The following is a 19190-nucleotide window of genomic DNA, read 5'->3' as shown; positions in this document are numbered from 1 at the left end:
TCAATAATCAGAATGTCTGAATCCCTGCACACTTGACAATAATGAGAAAAAGCTGAACAATTTAAATGAGCATGTTGTGTGACTCACTCTGAGGCAGTGAACAGTTGGCTGCTGTTTGTGGCCAGGCCGTTGATGGGACTGTCGTGTCCACGGACCTCGCCGAGGGGCGCTAGCGTGTCGGCGTGCCAGAGACGCAGCAGCCCTCCTCTGCAGCCACTGAGGAGCACGGGGGAGCCTGGCACCACGCCCAGAGCGCTAACCCAATCTGCCTGGGCACTGGCAGACTGCGAGAGGAAACCAGCCAGTTAGTGAGAGCAGACTTCTGGATCTCAGATTATACTGTGTGTTTTTACTCAGTTTCAGCAACTTAAACAATCATATTCACACTCGTGCCAACTGTTTTTTCTATTTTTTCCAGCTGTGTCTATAATAAATAAATATATATTTTTTAAAAAGATATGAGTGTGTGTATATGCATAATAAGATAAGATGGCACCATTTTTTAATAAACATATCTTTTTGAAGTCTCAAAGAATATGTTATTCGTTCCATCTGGTACATCTCTCCTTCCATAAAGTCCATGTTGCGCGGTCAGTTTTTAATTGTGATGCCTTTAACTGCTGCTGTGAGCAACATTTATTTGTAAAAGATATTTTTTAGCTCCCAGTAGTGCCAGCTTTGGATCTCTTGTGAATTCTTGGTGGAACATGGAGTATGTGTGTACGGTTGCCAATTTGTGTACCACCATTTATTTGATTGTTTAATTGATTGTAATTACTCTCCATGTTTCTGAATTGGTGACTAGATGTTCTTTAATGCACAAACTGTGATTTAAAAAATGTATAACAAAAGAAAAACTTTATTCAGCTGGAAACAAGCTTCCGTCTCCACTCGGCTGCCGTGGTATCATTGTACCTGTAGCAGCTGTTTACTGGCTAAATCCCACTTCTTGATGTAGTAGTCTCTGGAGCCGCTGTAGAAAACATCTCCGTGCACGGTCAGAGACTCCACGCCTTCCTGATGAGCGGGTTCAAACGTTTGGCTGGAGCCGATACTACCCTGAGCACCTTCCGCCACCTCAAACATCTGGAAACACATAAACCCACAATGCATCTTATTCTTGTTTGGTTTTATCGCATACAAACAGAATGCGATTACAGTTCTGTGTCTCTTACTTTAATGTGATGGTCTTTGGAGCCAGTGAGAACAACATCCTGTCCATTACCTAATTTGTCAACAGTCAGACACATGACCGGTCCCAAATGGCCGGTCAGCTTCCCCGTGGACGCAAACCTGGAGAAAGGAAAGGAGATGAATTATCTTCTGTGTGCCTGTTGAATCACTCAAATCTGTGTTTGGACTTACTTGCGAAGGTCCCACATGCGCACAGCATTGCCAGCGGCTGCATAAAGGAAGGAGCCGGAAGGGTTGAGAGAAATCTGGTTGATCTGACTCTCTCCTGGTGGGATGGATAAACTCCTGACGGACGAACAGATGTCCCCTGAACCCACCTGGCCTGATGACCTGACGTCCACAAAAATGCAAAATACTTTATACTCCATTATAATACAGAACCAGTCAAAAGACTTTTGACTGGTTCTGTAGGTAATGCTGCAAAGATGTTGGCAGAAGAAGCGTTGTGCTCACGTGAGTGTGCGGATACACTTGGCGGAGTCTCGTATGTCCCACACTTTGATGTAAGCGGTGGAGACAGTGAACACGAGGCTGGAAGTGTATCTGAACAGCAAAAACAAGGACAATTATTCATCAAAAGAACCCCATTTACTACTAAATACTACTATTACTGCGATTTAGCTTGTACTATTGCTGGATACTAGTACCTGACTGAGACGACACTGCTGGGATGATCTGCCAGAGACATGATCTCCTGACCCGTCACCAAGTTCCAGACTTTACACGTACGGTCTGAAAACAAGCACACAAAGCATCAGGTACGTTAGAGAATAAAAAAAGAAAACATGTTTTCTGAGTTGCAAACTCTTCTCTACCTTTAGATCCTGTGAAGAGCAGATCATCGGTGGCGTCTACACAGAGAACAGGTTTGGTGTGCCCCTCTGCTACGTAGACACACTGCAGTTTGACCCCGCGGCTGTTCTTCTGGGCCGTCACAGGGTTGATCACACCTCTACAGTACACATGATGAAAGCTGTAACTAGTATCACTACAGTGGATGTGATGCATAGAAATATCAGGGTTTCAAATACTTTTAAGATTGTACTTTCTTGAAAAGTAGAGGCCTAATGGATTCCTATTTAAAAAGACTTTAGAGACACAGTAAGAGATGGACTTTACCTGTGGCCTTCAAATACAGGTGACTCCTCCAACCTGAAGGAGAAAACAAAGTAACATAAAGAAATCCTATAATCATCTTTGTCTTTCATAAAAACAACAACAACTGTGGCATATAAAGGGTTACAATTCTTCTTCAAGAATATTTGGCAGTATATTAATTAATTATTAATATTATATACATATCATTTGTACATGTAAAGCATCCCTATTGATGCCACTTCTCACTTACAGTGATTTGTGCTCACTGCCTTTAGTTTTAGTCTCTGCGGTGCTGAGCGGAGATGTGTGTATGGGTGCTGGGATGTGCGACGGCGTGGCTCCTCTCTCTTGCACCTTCCTGCGGCTGAGGGGCGAACGCTCCACATGCCTTTTCTCAGTCCCTGTAGGTGACCTGGATCCAGAACTGCAGTAAAAGTTACAGAAATAAATGTGTACTTCTAGATTTTATACAGTGCAGAATGCCCCCGCCAAAATAAATATTTAACATTTCAGACAAGGAAAAATAGTTTGTGATATCTGTGTGCCACTGAGAAATGTTGCCCCCAACACTTACATGCCAGCTGGCCTGGCAGACACAGCAGATGGGGAAGCAGTTTGCTCATGGTCAGGGGTTTGACCAGACGCGTGACCCTGCATGTCTGCAGACCCTTCCAGGCGCTCGGAGAGGGGCAGCAGAGGGGCCGGGAAGTCTCCGCAGGGGGATTCGCAGGACGGATCCCCAATGCCGGCATACAGCAGCTCCATCTGGGTGGTGGTCCGTCTGCGAGCCTGAGGGAACAGAATTGTTTCTAAATATTCAGCTGACTCACAAGTCAATGGACCAGTTAGTAATCATTTCAAGCCCTATCAATAACTTCTGTGGAATGGAAAAAGTAGTAGGAAGTAAAATACGACGTAAAATACAACAATGGACTCAAATTTGTATTTGAATGTTACTACAGTTTATTGACATGTGAAACATGCACAGTACAGTACCTTGCCTCTCGGTCTGGGTTCACCACATAACTTCATTAGATCTGATGCCAGTGTGCTGAAACAAGGTGAGGGATTACCAGTTACACCCACTACATAACATGCTCATGTTAAGCAGGTTTAATATTTACCATGTTTATCATCATGTTAGCATGCGAACATATGCTTATTAGCATTTAACACAAAGTACAGCTGAGGCTGCTGCAACCATTTGGTCATAAATCTAACATTTAATGTTGAGCAGATGGTGAATAAGGTCTGTAATATCCCCTTTCACTACTACTGTATGTAATAATCTCAAATACAAGCGTGACCCATGGTCCACCCACACAGCTGTTCACACTGATTGCACCTCTCCACAGGACTAAGCAGGGGTCTGATTAGCCAGAATTAAGAACACCTGTGGTGTAGATGTGTAGAAGCAAAAAGACTGCTTCCCTCCTACAGCAGACTGACTTGTGCAATTAATAACGGCTTGCAAAGTAAACATGCACAATACGAAGGCACTGGAAGTGACGTGTCTAAACGGAGTGCAGCTGTAATTAATGTCATCAACTACACCTGTCCTTATCCCACTATGAGAAAAACTTGTTTTGTAAAACTTAAACATGACACATTGTTAAAATAACAGTTTGAGTCAAGTGCTGTTGAATTGTTAACCTGAAACAAGGACTAATGTGTGTCTGTATTTACCTGCCGTCTGCAGAGGCACTGAGGGTGGACTCATCACTACTGCTGTCATCTCCATTCTCTGTGGGAAACAGGATGCATTACTTAATTTAAAAAGCATACCGTACGTGTGTTGTCCTTAATGATACAGTACATCTGCTAAGAAACTGTATTTTCAAGAACTATGGCAAAAGACAACATCCATTCAGTAAGCTAGAGTATTACAGCACAACAATGATTTAGCAGCTCGTAACGAGGTCAGGGGTCACCAGGTTTAGTTTAAGATAAAGGACACAATCGGGTGACATTAGTGTAACTGGAAGCTACAGTGTTGGAGTATTTGTCCAGAAAGCACGGGACAGAAACATGAAATGCAGACACACAAACTGCTGTGTCTATCTTCTAGTCCAGCTGCAGCGTGTAGTTTGCTGTTTAGTTTTAGTGACTTAAGTGATTGGGACTTGCTAGCAGGTGGGATAACAGGGAAAACATAACACAACATGCACGTAATGGAAGAGTTACTTCAACTGGGTTAGTTTTTAAAAAGGAGTATTGAGGGTTGATGCACACAACAAGATTTCTTTATCTACTATAGAAATATAAGCACATTTAATGCATCAATTATAAAAGGTCAGAGGGTCACCTTGGGTATACCAAGTCTCTAGTCATTTTATACATATTGTCCAATTAAATATGAGGTTTTAGGCAAAACAGTCATATCTTTTAAAGAAGCCCAAACAGTCAAATGCTGTGCTTTTACATCACTTTACACTTATTAAAATGCACTAATGGAACCAAAGTTTAAAAGGCTATAAATGGGACGTAAAATTGTTCTTTTAGATCTTTTAGTTTAATTCTGTATTTGCCTTTAATTGGGGGAAAATCTTGTGGTTGCGCATGTGCCAGTCTCTCTCAAACATAGTCACATTGCTATGCAACACATACTCACCTGGTGAAAGGTAACCTAACTCTGAGTTCACACCAACACAACAGAGAAAACAAACAGTAAACAAATCAAAATCAAACTCAAAGATGAGAAAAAGGCTACACTTTATTTTAAAAAGGCCTGATTTTTGGATTTCAAGCCATAAAGAAGTGAGGCCTACAAAATAAAATGTAGCCACATGGTGAAAGAAAACAAAGATTATTACTGACATGCTTAGACCGGTTAACGATTCATTGGCGTTTCAGACCTTGCAGAGCGCTGCCCAGCAGAGCGTCCAGCTCCGGGTTGATCTCCGCTTTCTCCTTCAGCATGTGGAACAGCAGCTGGTTCTGGGTGGCGCTGTTGATCTCTGTTTGCTTCAACCTGCCCTCCATCACCTTCAGCTGGGAATCCTTCTGAGCTGCCTGCAGACCCTGTCACACAATGACACAGGAGAGAGGTAATTAGTGGAGATTTTACTTATTATTGTTATCTCAAACAGGCAAACCTAATGAAGGCTCTGTAGCCTATTTGTAATTACTTCTTCATCTTCATTTGTTCCATCTTTGTTGTTCTTTGCTGCATGGTTGAATGCATTTACTTACTGGAACAATTAGGTTTCATCAAATCTAATCTTATCTAATTGAAATGTAACTTATTTCAGTTGTTTCCATTTAAAGTCTCATTGAATTCAATCTTAAAAAAGGAGACACGGCTACGAAAGCAAGGACAAGATGAATAGACAACGTGTATGCAAGTTGTCACAACAACCAAAGATTAACACAGATAATCACAATGCAATCAAATTCATACAGTCCATTTATTAAGAAAGATATGGGTATCACATGAATAATAAACAATAAGGAGTGCGTCATGTTATCTTAATTGATCTGTGCTGGATTACAATGCTGGGGTTGGGTTGCATGATAAATCTTATAAAGTGAAGGGTTTATCAGGTAAATAAATTGCTTCCAGGATGATACAGGTTTCTGTATCATCCTGGAAGCAATTTATTTACCTGATAAACCCTTACTCATACTGTTGTCAGTATGTGAATGCAAACAAAGACACACAAATGACATTAAGAACGAAATAACACAAAGTCAGAAAGGGCGATAGGTACCTTACTTATGGCCATAGTCATGAAATGATCCAGAAGGAAGCGGGACTCTGATAAATTACAGGAGCTAATCACCGCTGTGACATCTCCTGTGTCTCCTTCCTCCTGTAACCCAGAATAAAGACTCATGTACAAGTGGCAAGAAACTGAGGGAACTGTATTTGACCATCTGTTAAATATAAGGCTACCAGCAGCCGCAGGTTAGCTTAGCTTAGCACAGAGACTGGAAACAGTGAATCAGCTAGACTAGCTCCGTCTACATGTGACAAACACTAACAGTAGGCCTACCTCTTAAGCTCCACAGAAACTAGTTCTTACGCAGAGATTAGTTCATAATAAATATTTACACCCAAAAGCCAGGTTTTGTGTTGCTAACTGAACCAACTAACAAAGCTAACATAACATTAGCTTGCTAACATATACCCGTTTAGATTGAAGAGTAAAATAGGTAATGGGATGTGGTCGACTCTACGGGCATGATACAGTGTTTGAATAACATGTTAAATCATAATAGCAACATGCAATATATAAGCTCAATAACAATTTGTTAAAAACCTTTTCTGGAGCACCATGAGAGAGAGTTTGTGCTACATGAACCCATGAGGTAGGGGAGAGTGGGGCAAGATGATCCAATTTTTACTTAAGTTGCCCTCAAGGCAAGGGGAAATGAGATTGAGTTCAATGAAAAACATCTACCCATATTTCAGGGTGTCTACAATCAGATTAAATTCTAAGAAAGCATATTTGACAAATGGCCTGGAAAATATGACCATGAGAAAAAAAGTGTTCCAGTGGCTCAACTTGCCCCAGCATAGGGGTAAGATGATTAAAGTCAAAGGGTAAGTTGAACCATCTTGGGGTAAATTTAAATCTGATCATAATTTAAAAAAACAATAGCCTCTTTTAAAATAGTAATTTAATTATACAAATGTTCCTCTTCCAAATAGCCTTATTTATGTTCTTAAACTTAACCTAAACAACATAAAGTTTAATTTAAAAACATTTTATTGTTTGTAACACAACTATGTAAATGAAGGCGTTCAAATCTGCTGGCATCAATTCCTGTATAATAAAATGAAATAAGAAAAGATAAGTTATTTCCTCCAGTAGTTTCTCTTGTAATTATACATTTTGTTAAACAGTTTTGTGAGAACAAAGCATCAGGGATGTTGTGTCTTTCTGTCAATTGTAATGCCAGCTCACAGCATTTCTTTGGTGTAAGGCCATGGAACTGCTCAGCTAGCTTTATGATGTGGTCTGCAAGACCCTTCTCTACCTCCTCTGTGAAGACCCTCTTTGCTTCTGCTGTTCCTGTGAACCCAACAGTTTTTACTCCCTTGACCTCCTTTTTTATCAACCTCCACAGAGTTGACCTGTCAATATTTCTGCCTTTTGCCACTGATCAGATGGATTTCCCACCCTTGACATCACTGGCTGCTCTCTCCATCTCTTCAAGGAGTGTTGAGCCCCAGTTGGTTTTCCTCTTGTAGATTCTTGGCATGATAGCTTCTCTAAAAATGTTTAACATATGATAGACCTAACCAGTTATGAAATACAACAGTGAAATACAATGTAATGCTTCAGACACATAACTTAGCTTTAGTACATTGTGGTAGGATAGGTTCAACCACTGAGTCAATGTACCCCAAAGCATTTGGCTCACTTTGCCCCATAGCCACAATTTTGGAAAGAACTGCCTATCTTAACCGTTCAGGCTAATCTTTAGCCTAATGATTCACATGGTTGTATACGTTGGTGAATCACCAATCTATATAATAAGCATTTGGATACATTTGCTTTGACATAACAGTCATTATAGCTGACATGCCAAAAATGTACTTTGACATGCAAAAAAGTTGTTTTTGTGTAAAGAAATACTTTTCACTTCTCCCCTGTGCTTCTCTTCATCACAGCCAGATATAAATAATGGGTGCTTCCTGAATTTATGGCCACATGACCACAAATGTGTAGTTTCCTATAAACTGAGGGTGGGTCAATTTACCCACTAGCTCATCTTACCCCACTCTCCTTAATGCAGAGGAAAATGTTCTTCAAATAACACATTTACAAAGGTACATTTATCTATTTAACTGCTGTTCAGTGAGCCTCATTAGGCTGCTGGATCTACGTTTCTGGCTGTAGTAATAGGCTGCACTGCCAGTAGCTGTTGGTTTATTGACCCATTGTTTGTCTGACAAATAAGCGTATGATGCTTATTCGTCCACGCTGTGGGTGAAGTCAGTTGTGCTGAATTGTGCAATTATTTCCCAATTGCTTGCCTGAGGGCTGCAGCGCAGTACAAGCATATACTAGCTAATGAGATACTGATACACATCAGTGTGCACTGTAATCTACTGTATCCTTCCTTTACCTTCATTTATTAAGTATTCATTATGATCCATACACTGAAAACTACAAGCATCATGACTACCAAGAAATAAGATTCCTGGGACTCTCCTCCACCTCACCTTGGCCTCCTCCATCTGCATGATGTTGGCCTGGCAGTCGGCGATGCCGTCGTTGATATAGTCGATGTTGGCGCTCAGAGACTCCAGCTCCTCGTTCAGGGAGGCCAGGGAACGGTCGGCGTCTGCGCCCTCCACCGCCATCTTTTCTCTCTTTCTGGACACTCGCTCCCTCCGCCTGGTCAGCTCCTCCCGTTGCTAAAGTGGTGTCAGAGTATATAGAGAGAGAATTGAGAGGAGGTCCTGGCTGTGATCGATTAGTCAAGGACAAGCACAGCCCATTTGTTACCTTCAGAAGTCTGTTCATATCCGTCTCCATGTTAGAGATGGTCATCCTCTGCATGATGATGTCAGTGACACGCCTCTCCAGTGACTGCCATTTGGTCCTGGCTGTCCTGTTGACGTAGATCCTTCCTATCCGCACTGGGGAACTCCTAAGGAGAAAGATATTGCTCTTTTAAAACTCTTTTACACAGACACTCTCCTCTGTATGATACGCACATAAACATTGGATGCCGCACCTGGCTCCATTTGCTGTAGACGCTCCAGATGTATGCATCCTCCCCGGGGTGGCTCTATGAGACGGCTCCTGGAGAGGTTCAGGTAAGTTCACCTTCCTGCTCACCTTCCCAGACACGGGCCTCACCTGCCGCCTGAGAGCGGTCACCTGATACAATTCACAACAGAGAGTCAATTTGCATATTAAGAGGGAAACACTAGCGGATGCAAACTCAAAAAGTGACTCTCACCTCTTCATTCTTCCTGCGAAGAATCAACTCCTGTTGTCTTTTCTGGGCCTCCATCTGCTTCAGTTGGTACTGTAAGAAGGATTAGGGAAAGTAAACTGGTTGCATCATCTTACAAAGAGTTTAAATTGGTCTACTCTTAACTACATCTTTGCTTATGTGTAAAAGAAGCCAAAGAAAACCTCAGCTCTGCGGTGGTCTTTCTTCAGAGAGGCAATCTCCCTGTTCCTCCTGCACTCCGTGGCTCTGTTTCTCTCCTGCTGCTCCTTCATCTGACGCATCAGCACCACCTGGTGGAAGAATACAACACAGCAGGAGAAAATCAGCTGCGCAACAAGACAGGAGTGAAAGAAATAATAGACAACTCACAACCTATTTGTTTACCTTGGTCTTCTTCATCTCAGTCACATCCAGCTGGAGTTTCTTGAGCTGCTTCTCGTACTGCGTCTGGTTCTTCAGCAGGCGGGCGTGCTGCTTCTGAGCAGACTGCAACTTCTGCAGCTCTTTGTTCATGGAGGTCAGCTTCCTCTCGTACTCCGTTTTTATCTTCTTGGCCTTCTCGTCCGTACCCGACTCCACTGAACCTGAACAAGAAAACGATACAGTCATTTTAGATTCCTTTACGTCATCTGTTTCAGAAGGTATGTGCTGTTTGCATGCGTCTCTTACCCATATTATGCAGCACCTTGTCCCTCTCCAGCTGTGTGTCTATGATCTTGTTCTGCAGCATCGTCAGCTTCTGTTCGTACTGCTGCTTGAGAGTGTGCAGACGCCGCTGGCTGTTCTCCAGCTCGTCTATCAGCTTCTGCTTGATGGCGATCTCGCAGGTGATGTTGGCCAGGTCGGCCTGGACGTTTTCTGCACACGAACAAATCATTAGATCCTGATGCCTCTTGGTTTTTATTACCTACTATGACTTCAGAACAGAAGCTGTACATAATGGCTTGTCTCGCAATGGCCGATTTTACCTTTCTCCTCTTCAGAGTCGGACTCGTCAGACGTCTCGTCTCCCGCCATGTCGAAGTCCTCCTCCTCTCCATCTGCATCCTCGCCTTCTTCGTGGTCGCTGCCCTCCTGTCAACATATAAGCACACATGCATGAAATAAACAATAAAAATGCACACTTAGAAATGTGTGATCTATAAATAGCAATCTAAAAGCTTGACCTCTGCCTCCTCGTTGCCTCGCTCGTGGTCATTGTCTGGCACTTCCTCTTTGATAACACTGGAAGTGGAAAACACAGTTAGTCAGCCACCGACCAAATTCTTATACTGCAGTTCAGATGTGGAATTATCTGCAATCTGAATTACAACAAGGAAGGGTAAAGTGCACATGCAAATGATTATATTATACACTCGATCAGATCAGCAGCAGATGTGTTATCAGTGTATTAATCAATGAATTCACTGTGAGAGCATCGGGTGCGACATTAATGATACACTGGGAAAGGAAAAACGGATTTCATTTTAAGGATTGCCACACACGACTAAGATTTGTTGACCAAATTCTACAGACCGCCATCATAAAAACTAGAATTTTCTGTTTTGCCCGCTTCTTTTGAAGGTTACGACACTACTATGATGAGATCTGATCAACATCTTGCCGTGGGCAGCGAAGAGGGAAACAAAGACAGAACAGCGGGATGAGAGGAAGAGGTAAGAGCTGGTTAAAATATCTGCTTCCCTGCAGGAGTTAAACCACCTGTGGGTGCAGAACAAGTTAGAGGTTAGTTCGGGTACTTTGGAAACTTAGAAAGGAAGATTTGGGTTGGGACGCAGGTCAACAATCAACACAGGTACATCATGTGCACCACTGGTAATTGAACCAGTTTCATATTAGACCCAATCCTGGGTGGGATGTAGCAAACCTGATGTGTTCAACCTCTTGGTGGTGATTCTCCTCATATCGCCTTAGTCTTCAGAGAGAAAGGGATGGAAGGATGGGAGTGAGGATGGTGAGGAGGAGGTAGGGGGGGGGGGGGGGGGCAGACAGGCCGCAGAAGTCGGGGCAAGTGAGGGAATATTACAAAATAGGAGAAAGACAGAGAGTGAGAGAGAAGCAAGAAAGGCCGGGGCTCACAAACACAGTGTGTTCAAATGATGAACACTTCTAATGGAGATGCAGAGGATAAAAACAGGTTTCACCAAAAACATTTCCTGCTTTAACAATAACCAGATTCGAGTCGGAAACAGAAATAGTATAATACTAACAATACTAGTGGAGCCTAATCTTCATCTGCTACGCTGCAGAAAAGCCGGGACAGAATGAAGAGACATGAAAAAAAAAAAGTAATAAAAAAAGCTGCAGATGTGCAATGAACAGTGTGCCATCATCATGAATGGCTGTCACTGTCATTCCATTAAAGAAACACCAGGGTGTAAACTGCTAATGCAGGGAGCCAGGAGATAATTACCCACAACACACCAGACCACACGCACTCACTGTGGCACTTCTCAAGATTCAATACGGATTGTTTTTGCAGCAGTAATATGATCCATACACTGAATTTCAAGTGGGTCAGACCCACACGTTACCTCTTCTTCTTCTTCCTCTCCTTCTTCTTCAGTTTCTCCAGGCTTTTCTTGGCCATCTCGATGACGTCACTGGCCTCCTTCTCCGGGGCGAGCAGGGCCGTGGAGAAGGAGCCCCCGGGGCCTGCGTACAGCGAGGAGCGCGTGGAGACCCGAGACAGACTCTTCCTGAGATTCTCGTTCACAGCTTCGCTTTCAAGGAGCTTCGCTCTGAGAGAGGGGGAGAGTTACACTCAAGTGTTTGCTATAAATGTCTGCCGATTAAATAATAATACTGAAATACTACAATAAAATCAAATGTGGTCACCACATACCTGAGCTCCTCGATTTCTTTGATGTAGTTCTCGATCATGTTCCCGATCTCTTCACTGCCTTCACCTACAAGCAGAGGCAGCATTTCAGCTTCACAGTGATGAACGGTGATTTGTGACTGCTTTGTTTGTTACATTAAAATACCTTCTACTCTTTATTCCATTCTTAAATCTATTCTGAAGTAATTAGCAAGTAGCATTAGCCACATTAACAGTACTACTTGTATTATAATACAATACGCTTTTGATTTAAGCCAATAGAGCGGCGATTTATTAATATATATTCTACAAAACTAGCTCATACGGTTATTTCACTTGTTATACTGTAAGAAAATAATAAATAAGGCTACATAAAGAATGACCTAAATGGCAAAAGAAACAGAAAAAAATAAATACAATCAAATAAATATATATAAATATTCTGTGTAGTTTTTTTTAAACCGTGCTTATGTAGTTCCCCACTGTGGCTTATGAGAAGTAAAACAGCTAACCGGCTATAAATGCTAACTCATCTATTGTTTCTTTACCCACCTGCTCTCGCCAGGACCTGGTTGGCCTGGTCACTGAGGATCTGTGTGAGTCTGGCTCTCTGGGCGTCGATGGTCTCCTGCATGGCCTTCACTCTCACCCTCAGGTTGTTGTTCTCCGTTTGCAGCATGGAGTTCTCATGGACCAAGTCGTTGATGCCCTCTATGCCATCTTCCCCCACCATACGCTTCCCCTGAGCATCAGGCAGGATACTTAATATCAGAACACATGTTTTCCACTCATATCTAAATTGTATTTCCTCTCTTATCTGTTATTCCATCTCCTACCGTCTTGTACTCCATCAGCTCCATCTGCAGTCGCGCTATCTCCGTCCTCAGGGTGCTGATCTGCTGGCTGGCTTTGTCCTGGTTCACCATCACCTTGTTCTTGATGTTTCGGGCCCTGTTGGCGTACTTCAGAGTGTTCAAGGTCTCCATGAAGTCGCGGTCCGACGGGCTGATACAGGCGATCATCACCGTTTGACTGCAGAACGTTCAGATGAAGAACAGTTATCGGTACATACTGAAGGACTGATCTAACATACAGGGTGCATGTAAACACTTTGTGCTCCATTGTCAAAGACATACATATCCACAGTGTTTACAAACCTGTTGCCACCGAGTGAGTCCTGTAACAGCCGGGTCAGTTTGGAGTCTCTGTAAGGCACGTGAGTGGAGCGTTTACTCCTGTCTCCCAGAGCGCTGATCACATTTCCCAAAGCAAGCTGCGGGGGAGACAAGGAAAAAGGTTTGTGATTGAACTTTTGAGAGTAAAAACAATTCAATATAATAAGACTTAATTCAATGGGAAGCAAACATCCCTTTAGTTTATAAAAAAACACCATTAACTTTGACTTGAGTGAAGTTATAAATAATGATAATGTTTGTTGTGGAGAGAAATCAAAGGTGAGGTTCATCTTGTGGCCACCTGGGGTCTCTCCTGCTCCACTGCATGACCTGAATGTTGACATGTGCAATGACAGACACACCGCTTTGCATCATCACCCCAATAAAGAAAAATAATGCATTTAATCGCTGATGGATTCAATGCATTGTGATTGTCATTGTACATGATTGTGACTATAAAATGTCCACCGCAGACTCAGACATGCACTTCGCTTCCTCACCAGCCCACAGTTGATGGAGATGCCCTCTTTGGCTCTGTCTCCTGTCGCTCCGGTTCTCTTCAGTCTCTCAGAACCAGCCAGGTCCACAAAGTGGAACTTGGCCGTCAGCGTCTCAAACTCGTTAATCTCTGAGTCGCTAGCGAGACGGTTGTCTGTGACGTTCTCCTGGAAGAGGAAATAAAAACAGGCGGATGCACTTAATGATGATTAAGCTGATGATCCACTCAGTCTAGAAGATCGGTAACAGCAGAGATGCACTGCTGTGTGTGAGAGAGCATACGTCGTTATCAGGAGAGCAGACTCGCACTTGGCACAGGTGGATGGTGAAGATGGCGTGAGAGCGCGAACTCTGGGAGTTCATCTGAGTGCTGGCGGTGGTACGAGACAGAGCGCCCAGCTTCAGACACTGAATCATCTGAGGAGAGAAGGAGGAAGGACACACGACACAGACATCAGTGAGGGTTTCAGTTCATTTATCAATTACTTATTAAGTATTATCACGATATTCAAAAAAAGCATATATTTCGTAAGTCTTTTGCTCACTTTGGGGTGGGGTCATACTGATAAAACAATGATTTTTAAAGCCACTTCTAATTAAAAACAGCGACGAACAGGTGGACAAAGATGGGGTCCGTGCCAAAGCAAAGTTTTTGGCAGTTAAAGCTGACCTCAGCTGCAGAAGTGACGGTGCGTGTGGTGACCCCCACGGTGTAGATGCCTCCGTTGGCGTCCTCGTGGATTTTGATGTTGGATCTCTGCTTCCTGGCCTCGATGTCTTGCGTCGAGTCGAACAGGTCCAGCACCTCCTCGTTGTACAACTGGAGCGTATGTTTAATAAATAAATAAACAGGAGACAGGAGATAGATAATACACATATTATTGCACGAATAGTCAGCGTAATTATTACATTTGTCATTTGCTAAACTTCCCAAAACATTTCCCCCTCAGCTGCTCGACACCAGCTGCTAGCAGCCACTCGTTGGCAGTTAAAAATAAAGGCAGGAGCTGCTCACAGACACAGACTAATGGCAGTTTAATGGCAGGAGGGTCATCTGGACACTTTAACACCCTCAAACCCCTACACCCTCTGCTGACCTTTGACCTTGGCTGTCTGCATGCTCCAGCTTCAGCTAACTAATGGACCTTAAGTGGACTCGATGCTTAGAGTTCAGAGTGAGTGCTGATAATTGCACCTTAACATTCCTGGGTTAATCCTGTGACATTTTTGGTGTGTGTGTGTGTGTATGTGTGTGTGTTTCTGCACCTCCAGGAACTGTGCGTTGATCTTGAACTCAGGAACAGGCCTGCCCTGCTCGGTGGCCGCCTCTCTGCGTTCCTCGATGCCTCTGAACAGGTGGTTGACGGCGCGGGGAATGATCCCCAGCTCGTCCTCTCCGATGTTAACGTCGAAGCCGGTTCCCATGGTGTAGGTCTTCCCCGAACCCGTCTGGACGCAGAAGAAAGAGTCATCAGTTACTTTATCATGTTCTACTCTCATTACGTGTGTTCCTGTTCACATGGTTTAGTGTGTTTTCCTCTAGATTTCATCCAGATATCTCAGTTACACCGATCAACTGCTGATGTTCAAACAGTTCATACAGAATCTTTCCTCTACACATGCTGTTTCAATAATTCACTTATAGTCATCAAGTCGTCCGCTTACAGTGTTATTAAGGGTCTTTTCATACATGACAACATATAAATATACAAATGGCAGTAAGATGCAATTTGCATGAGAAATAAATAATAATGTTTCTGCATGTTTTTATATCTTTGCATCCTGTATCACTCAAACATTCAACTAACTAAAGTGTCTGGGACTCAGAGGGGGGGGTTCTCTAACATGGGGGGGGGGGGGGTCAGAGGGGATGGGGTGGTCGCCGTGGTGACAAAAAGAGGAATGCGACATTGAGCTCAAATTCACGCGTCACTCCTCTCCTCCCAGCCGAAACGCCTGAAAGAGACTATAGGAATGTGTGTGTGTGTGTGTGTGTGTGTGTTGTGATATATGAGGGAGTGTGAGAGAAAGACAGTGTGTGTGTGTGTGTGTTTGTGTGTGTCTGTTCTATTCTATGAGACCACACCTGTGTGTTTGCTACGTTTGTGCACGTGTGTGTGTGTGTGTGTGTGTGTGTGTGTGTGTGTGTGTGTGTGTGTGTGTGTGTGTGTGTGTGTGTGTGTGTGTGCATGTCCTCCCCTGTGCCCTGTGAAAGGCTCTTTGACAGGAATACAAGAGCTGCAGGAACAATGTGAGGAGACAATAATGAACAGACAGCAGAAGAGCGGAGGTTTATCCGCTGCAGCCGGAGACACTGTGAGGGAAATAAAAAGCAGGAAGTTCTCTCTCTCTCTTTTTAATTTATCTCTCAACGACATTTCAGTCTCGACGAGATGCAACAAAGGCTGATAGAAACTCTTTTATATCTAAGAGGCTTTGATGTTCTTCTAGTATCACTGCTACAGCCTCCACTCTCCACAGGGTCCAAGAAATGAATTAAAAAAGAGCAGAAGTATCAGAGAGTATGAGTACAAGGAGAGACCGCACGTGTGTTCAATTATTGTCTTTACATCTTAAACAACAGACTCAAAACTACAAGGGAGTGGCAGATTAAATGTTTTATTGTTTTGCATTACAGTCACTCGTCTTATAAGGACATAAAGTGCACTTTAGTGACGCATTTACCTTCAACTCTCTGCTATGCATGGGTGTGAAAATGTGTAAAATAGTATACTACAATTTGAAATACGCTTATTTGCCTACTTGCCAAGAAGATGTGTTCAATGTGAAGCTACGGCAAGTTAGCTTAGCATAAAAACAGGGGAAACAGCTGGCCTGGCTGTCCACAGGAAACACAATCCGCCTCCCAGCAACTCTGAAGCTCACTAATTCTATTTGTTTAATCCACAACTAAAGTGTAAAAACAACCATTTGCAAGCTAATGGGCTTAAGCTAATCGCTTCATATTTATTGTATAGACATGTATTGTAAGAAAGCGAAAAAGTGTATTTCCCAAAATGTCTACCTATTCCTTCAAACTGCAAAGCTTGCCAGTGTTTCATCAGATTAAAGTCTCCAAATGATGTTTTAACTTTGCAGTTTAGTTCCCTGCTCTGGTATGAGGTGAAGCAATCTGTTCACACTCTGCTTTAGGTAATAAACTCCCTTTCTATCTCTCAGGCTAATCTATCAGAGCCAATATAAAGCTGTGGTGGTGAGAGCAGGTTGGGACATGTCAGCTGATTGTATTGACAGAGCTGCTGCAGCTGTGAGGCCCGTTCACTCCCTCGCTACTGGTCTGATGATACGAAACAAAAATCAGCTTCATATCACATGCAGCCATAAATCTTTCTGAGAAGTAGCTCCCTCTCCCTCGGAGCGATGCAAAGTGGGAACGTCAGTGAATGTGTTTATTTCTAACTGATCTGGTAGCAAATGGGAAGCCGGTGGACCAACCTGTCCGTACGCAACGATCGTGGCGTTGTAGCCCTCAAAGCAGCCTTCGATGAGACTCTCGGTGCAGTGGGTGTAGATGCTTTCCTGCTGGGAGTCTATGTCCAAGACGTGGTCGTAGGTGAAGGCCTTGTCCTTACCCAGAAACACCTGGGGCTCCCCGGGCATCACATACGTGCAGATGTGGCAGCCCTCGATCTTTTCTTTGGCCAGCTGAGGGCGGATCCTGATTAGACAGAAGGAGACACAGACAGTGATCACTATAGCTACGCTGCTAAACATCTTGTAAAGCCTCAGCAACACTTTTAAAAAACTTTCCAGATTGTCAGGTGCCGTGACAACTCTGGTGGGTGGATGTTTATTGATGTGTGTGTAAGAAAGGAGGTAGAGCGGAGCCGTCTGTGCATGCAATGAAAGCCTGATCAAGAATTTGCATTTACATGATTAATTATTATTATTCTAGGTTTGATGTTAAAACATGTAGCTGAGCAGAAGACAGGTAATATTTTTAGCGAGCTGTTAACAGATGAGTGCTGCTACTGTGAAGTGTGTGTGTGTGTGTGTGTGTGTGTGAAGGACCACGCAGTGCCAGCACAGTCTCTCCAGCAGCCTCTGTACACAGTACAGTGCCTTCACTGTTCACAAGAAAACTCTGGGTCAACAGTCCTGCCCTGGTTTTCATTAAGGAATCGCTCTGTTTACTTTAGTGCAAATAAACACACTGTTATTACATCATTTCCTCCCATGATGCACCTCTGCCTCTCATTACTGAACTCACTGTCCACCTGAAGAGGAAGTGGAAATATTGGAGGCGACCAAGGAAATATTTGGACATATTGGGAGCATTAAAATACCAGAAATATTTGCAGCTTTGACAGAAACACATAAAGAGTATATGCAGTACGACAAAAGATAATACAGAAATACTAGAAATAATATTTATGTCTCCAAGGTGAAAAAGGAAACTAACTAAATGAGAATTACAAAGACGAAATAATAACCAAGACACCTGAGAACAGTATCGTTATAAATGGCTGCTATTGTTGCCCTCAGCTGGCATGCATTATGTGTGTGTGTGTGTGTGTGTGTGTGTGTGTGTGTGTGTGTGTGTGTGTGTGTGTGTGTGTGTGTGTGTGTGTGCATGTGTGACAATGTGGTGCTTTGTATGCAGTTTGTATTCTGTGTGCACTACTTGTTGTGTGTGCTTGCATTAAAAAAAACTCTCACATTCATCACAGCGAGAGTCTATAGAACTTCTGAATGGTCTGAAAGGAGGGTCAGTGTGTGTGCGCGTGTGTGTGTAACATCAGAACCCAGCTATTTAGTGTCTGGGATTACAGCAGGACCGATGGCTTGAGGAGAAACTCAGTCCGAGCTGCAGTAACTGAACACCTGCAGAACATTTCAGTCAGCTTGTTGTTATGGTAACAGACCTGACCCGTTTACACAATGAATGATATGTATTATGTCAATCCTTCATTGTTTATTGCCAACGCATTTGAAACTAGTCAAAATGTAGATATATGATCCAACAAATGAAGCAAAATAATTGTACTTCTTTTGTTCATATCAACCTTTGACATCAGGAGTTTCTAATTATTTGTCATGTTATAGTAAAGTCTGTTTATTACCATTTAGTGTCAATACTAGAAATATATATTTGAAATGTAGGGAGCAGTCATCTGAAAATCACATTAAAACTAGGGGTGCGATTCTTTATTCCAGTATCTTGAAATGACCTATTTATTACATTGTTATCTATAAATGAACAGTAGTTTATTTATTAATTCATTTCAAATGTGTCCATGTGTGTGGATGAACATTTTTCTAATTCAAGAGAGCAGCATTTGAACCCATGAAATGTAAAAAATTAACAGAATCTTCATTTTTGGAAATGTTTTATCTGCTCAGTGTAATACTTTGAGTTATTACGATTTCAAGCTAGCAAACACTTGCCTATTTACACATACGCAATACTAGCATTAATTGAGAGAGTCACCCCCGGGCTCCTTTTAGCCTTGTTTTGGTCTCCA

The 19190-nt window shown here is 42.8% G+C and overlaps 1 protein-coding gene across 3 annotated transcripts in view; it reads right to left on the bottom strand.

Annotated features, from left to right (window-relative positions):
* Positions 1-19190, bottom strand: part of LOC115028588 (kinesin-like protein KIF21A) — a 33729-nt gene that overhangs the window by 2838 nt on the left and 11701 nt on the right. Inside the window, exons 2-36 of one of the 3 annotated variants that reach the window (XM_029462458.1) lie at positions 17161-17383; positions 14971-15153; positions 14375-14524; positions 13987-14121; positions 13707-13871; positions 13189-13304; positions 12868-13063; positions 12584-12773; positions 12056-12119; positions 11745-11951; positions 11078-11125; positions 10377-10434; positions 10179-10284; positions 9880-10068; positions 9595-9794; positions 9393-9500; positions 9214-9282; positions 8986-9131; positions 8754-8898; positions 8468-8662; positions 6003-6104; positions 5148-5313; positions 4904-4924; positions 3979-4036; positions 3289-3343; positions 2867-3081; positions 2543-2716; positions 2314-2346; positions 2010-2146; positions 1842-1926; positions 1648-1737; positions 1366-1524; positions 1176-1293; positions 916-1086; positions 88-284 (exon numbers count right to left, since the gene is read on the bottom strand). In XM_029462458.1, the coding sequence (XP_029318318.1) occupies positions 88-284; positions 916-1086; positions 1176-1293; positions 1366-1524; positions 1648-1737; positions 1842-1926; positions 2010-2146; positions 2314-2346; positions 2543-2716; positions 2867-3081; positions 3289-3343; positions 3979-4036; positions 4904-4924; positions 5148-5313; positions 6003-6104; positions 8468-8662; positions 8754-8898; positions 8986-9131; positions 9214-9282; positions 9393-9500; positions 9595-9794; positions 9880-10068; positions 10179-10284; positions 10377-10434; positions 11078-11125; positions 11745-11951; positions 12056-12119; positions 12584-12773; positions 12868-13063; positions 13189-13304; positions 13707-13871; positions 13987-14121; positions 14375-14524; positions 14971-15153; positions 17161-17383 (4674 nt within the window). The remainder of the gene's footprint in view (positions 1-87; positions 285-915; positions 1087-1175; positions 1294-1365; positions 1525-1647; positions 1738-1841; positions 1927-2009; positions 2147-2313; positions 2347-2542; positions 2717-2866; positions 3082-3288; positions 3344-3978; positions 4037-4903; positions 4925-5147; positions 5314-6002; positions 6105-8467; positions 8663-8753; positions 8899-8985; positions 9132-9213; positions 9283-9392; positions 9501-9594; positions 9795-9879; positions 10069-10178; positions 10285-10376; positions 10435-11077; positions 11126-11744; positions 11952-12055; positions 12120-12583; positions 12774-12867; positions 13064-13188; positions 13305-13706; positions 13872-13986; positions 14122-14374; positions 14525-14970; positions 15154-17160; positions 17384-19190) is intronic. The other 2 variants (XM_029462460.1, XM_029462459.1) reach the window with 2 other exon arrangements.

Source organism: Cottoperca gobio, chromosome 23, assembly GCF_900634415.1.
Source record: "Cottoperca gobio chromosome 23, fCotGob3.1, whole genome shotgun sequence".
Taxonomy (NCBI): Eukaryota; Metazoa; Chordata; class Actinopteri; order Perciformes; family Bovichtidae; genus Cottoperca; species Cottoperca gobio.
The sequence above is the reverse complement of the archived record's forward strand: the minus strand, read 5'-3'. Positions and strand labels throughout refer to the sequence as shown.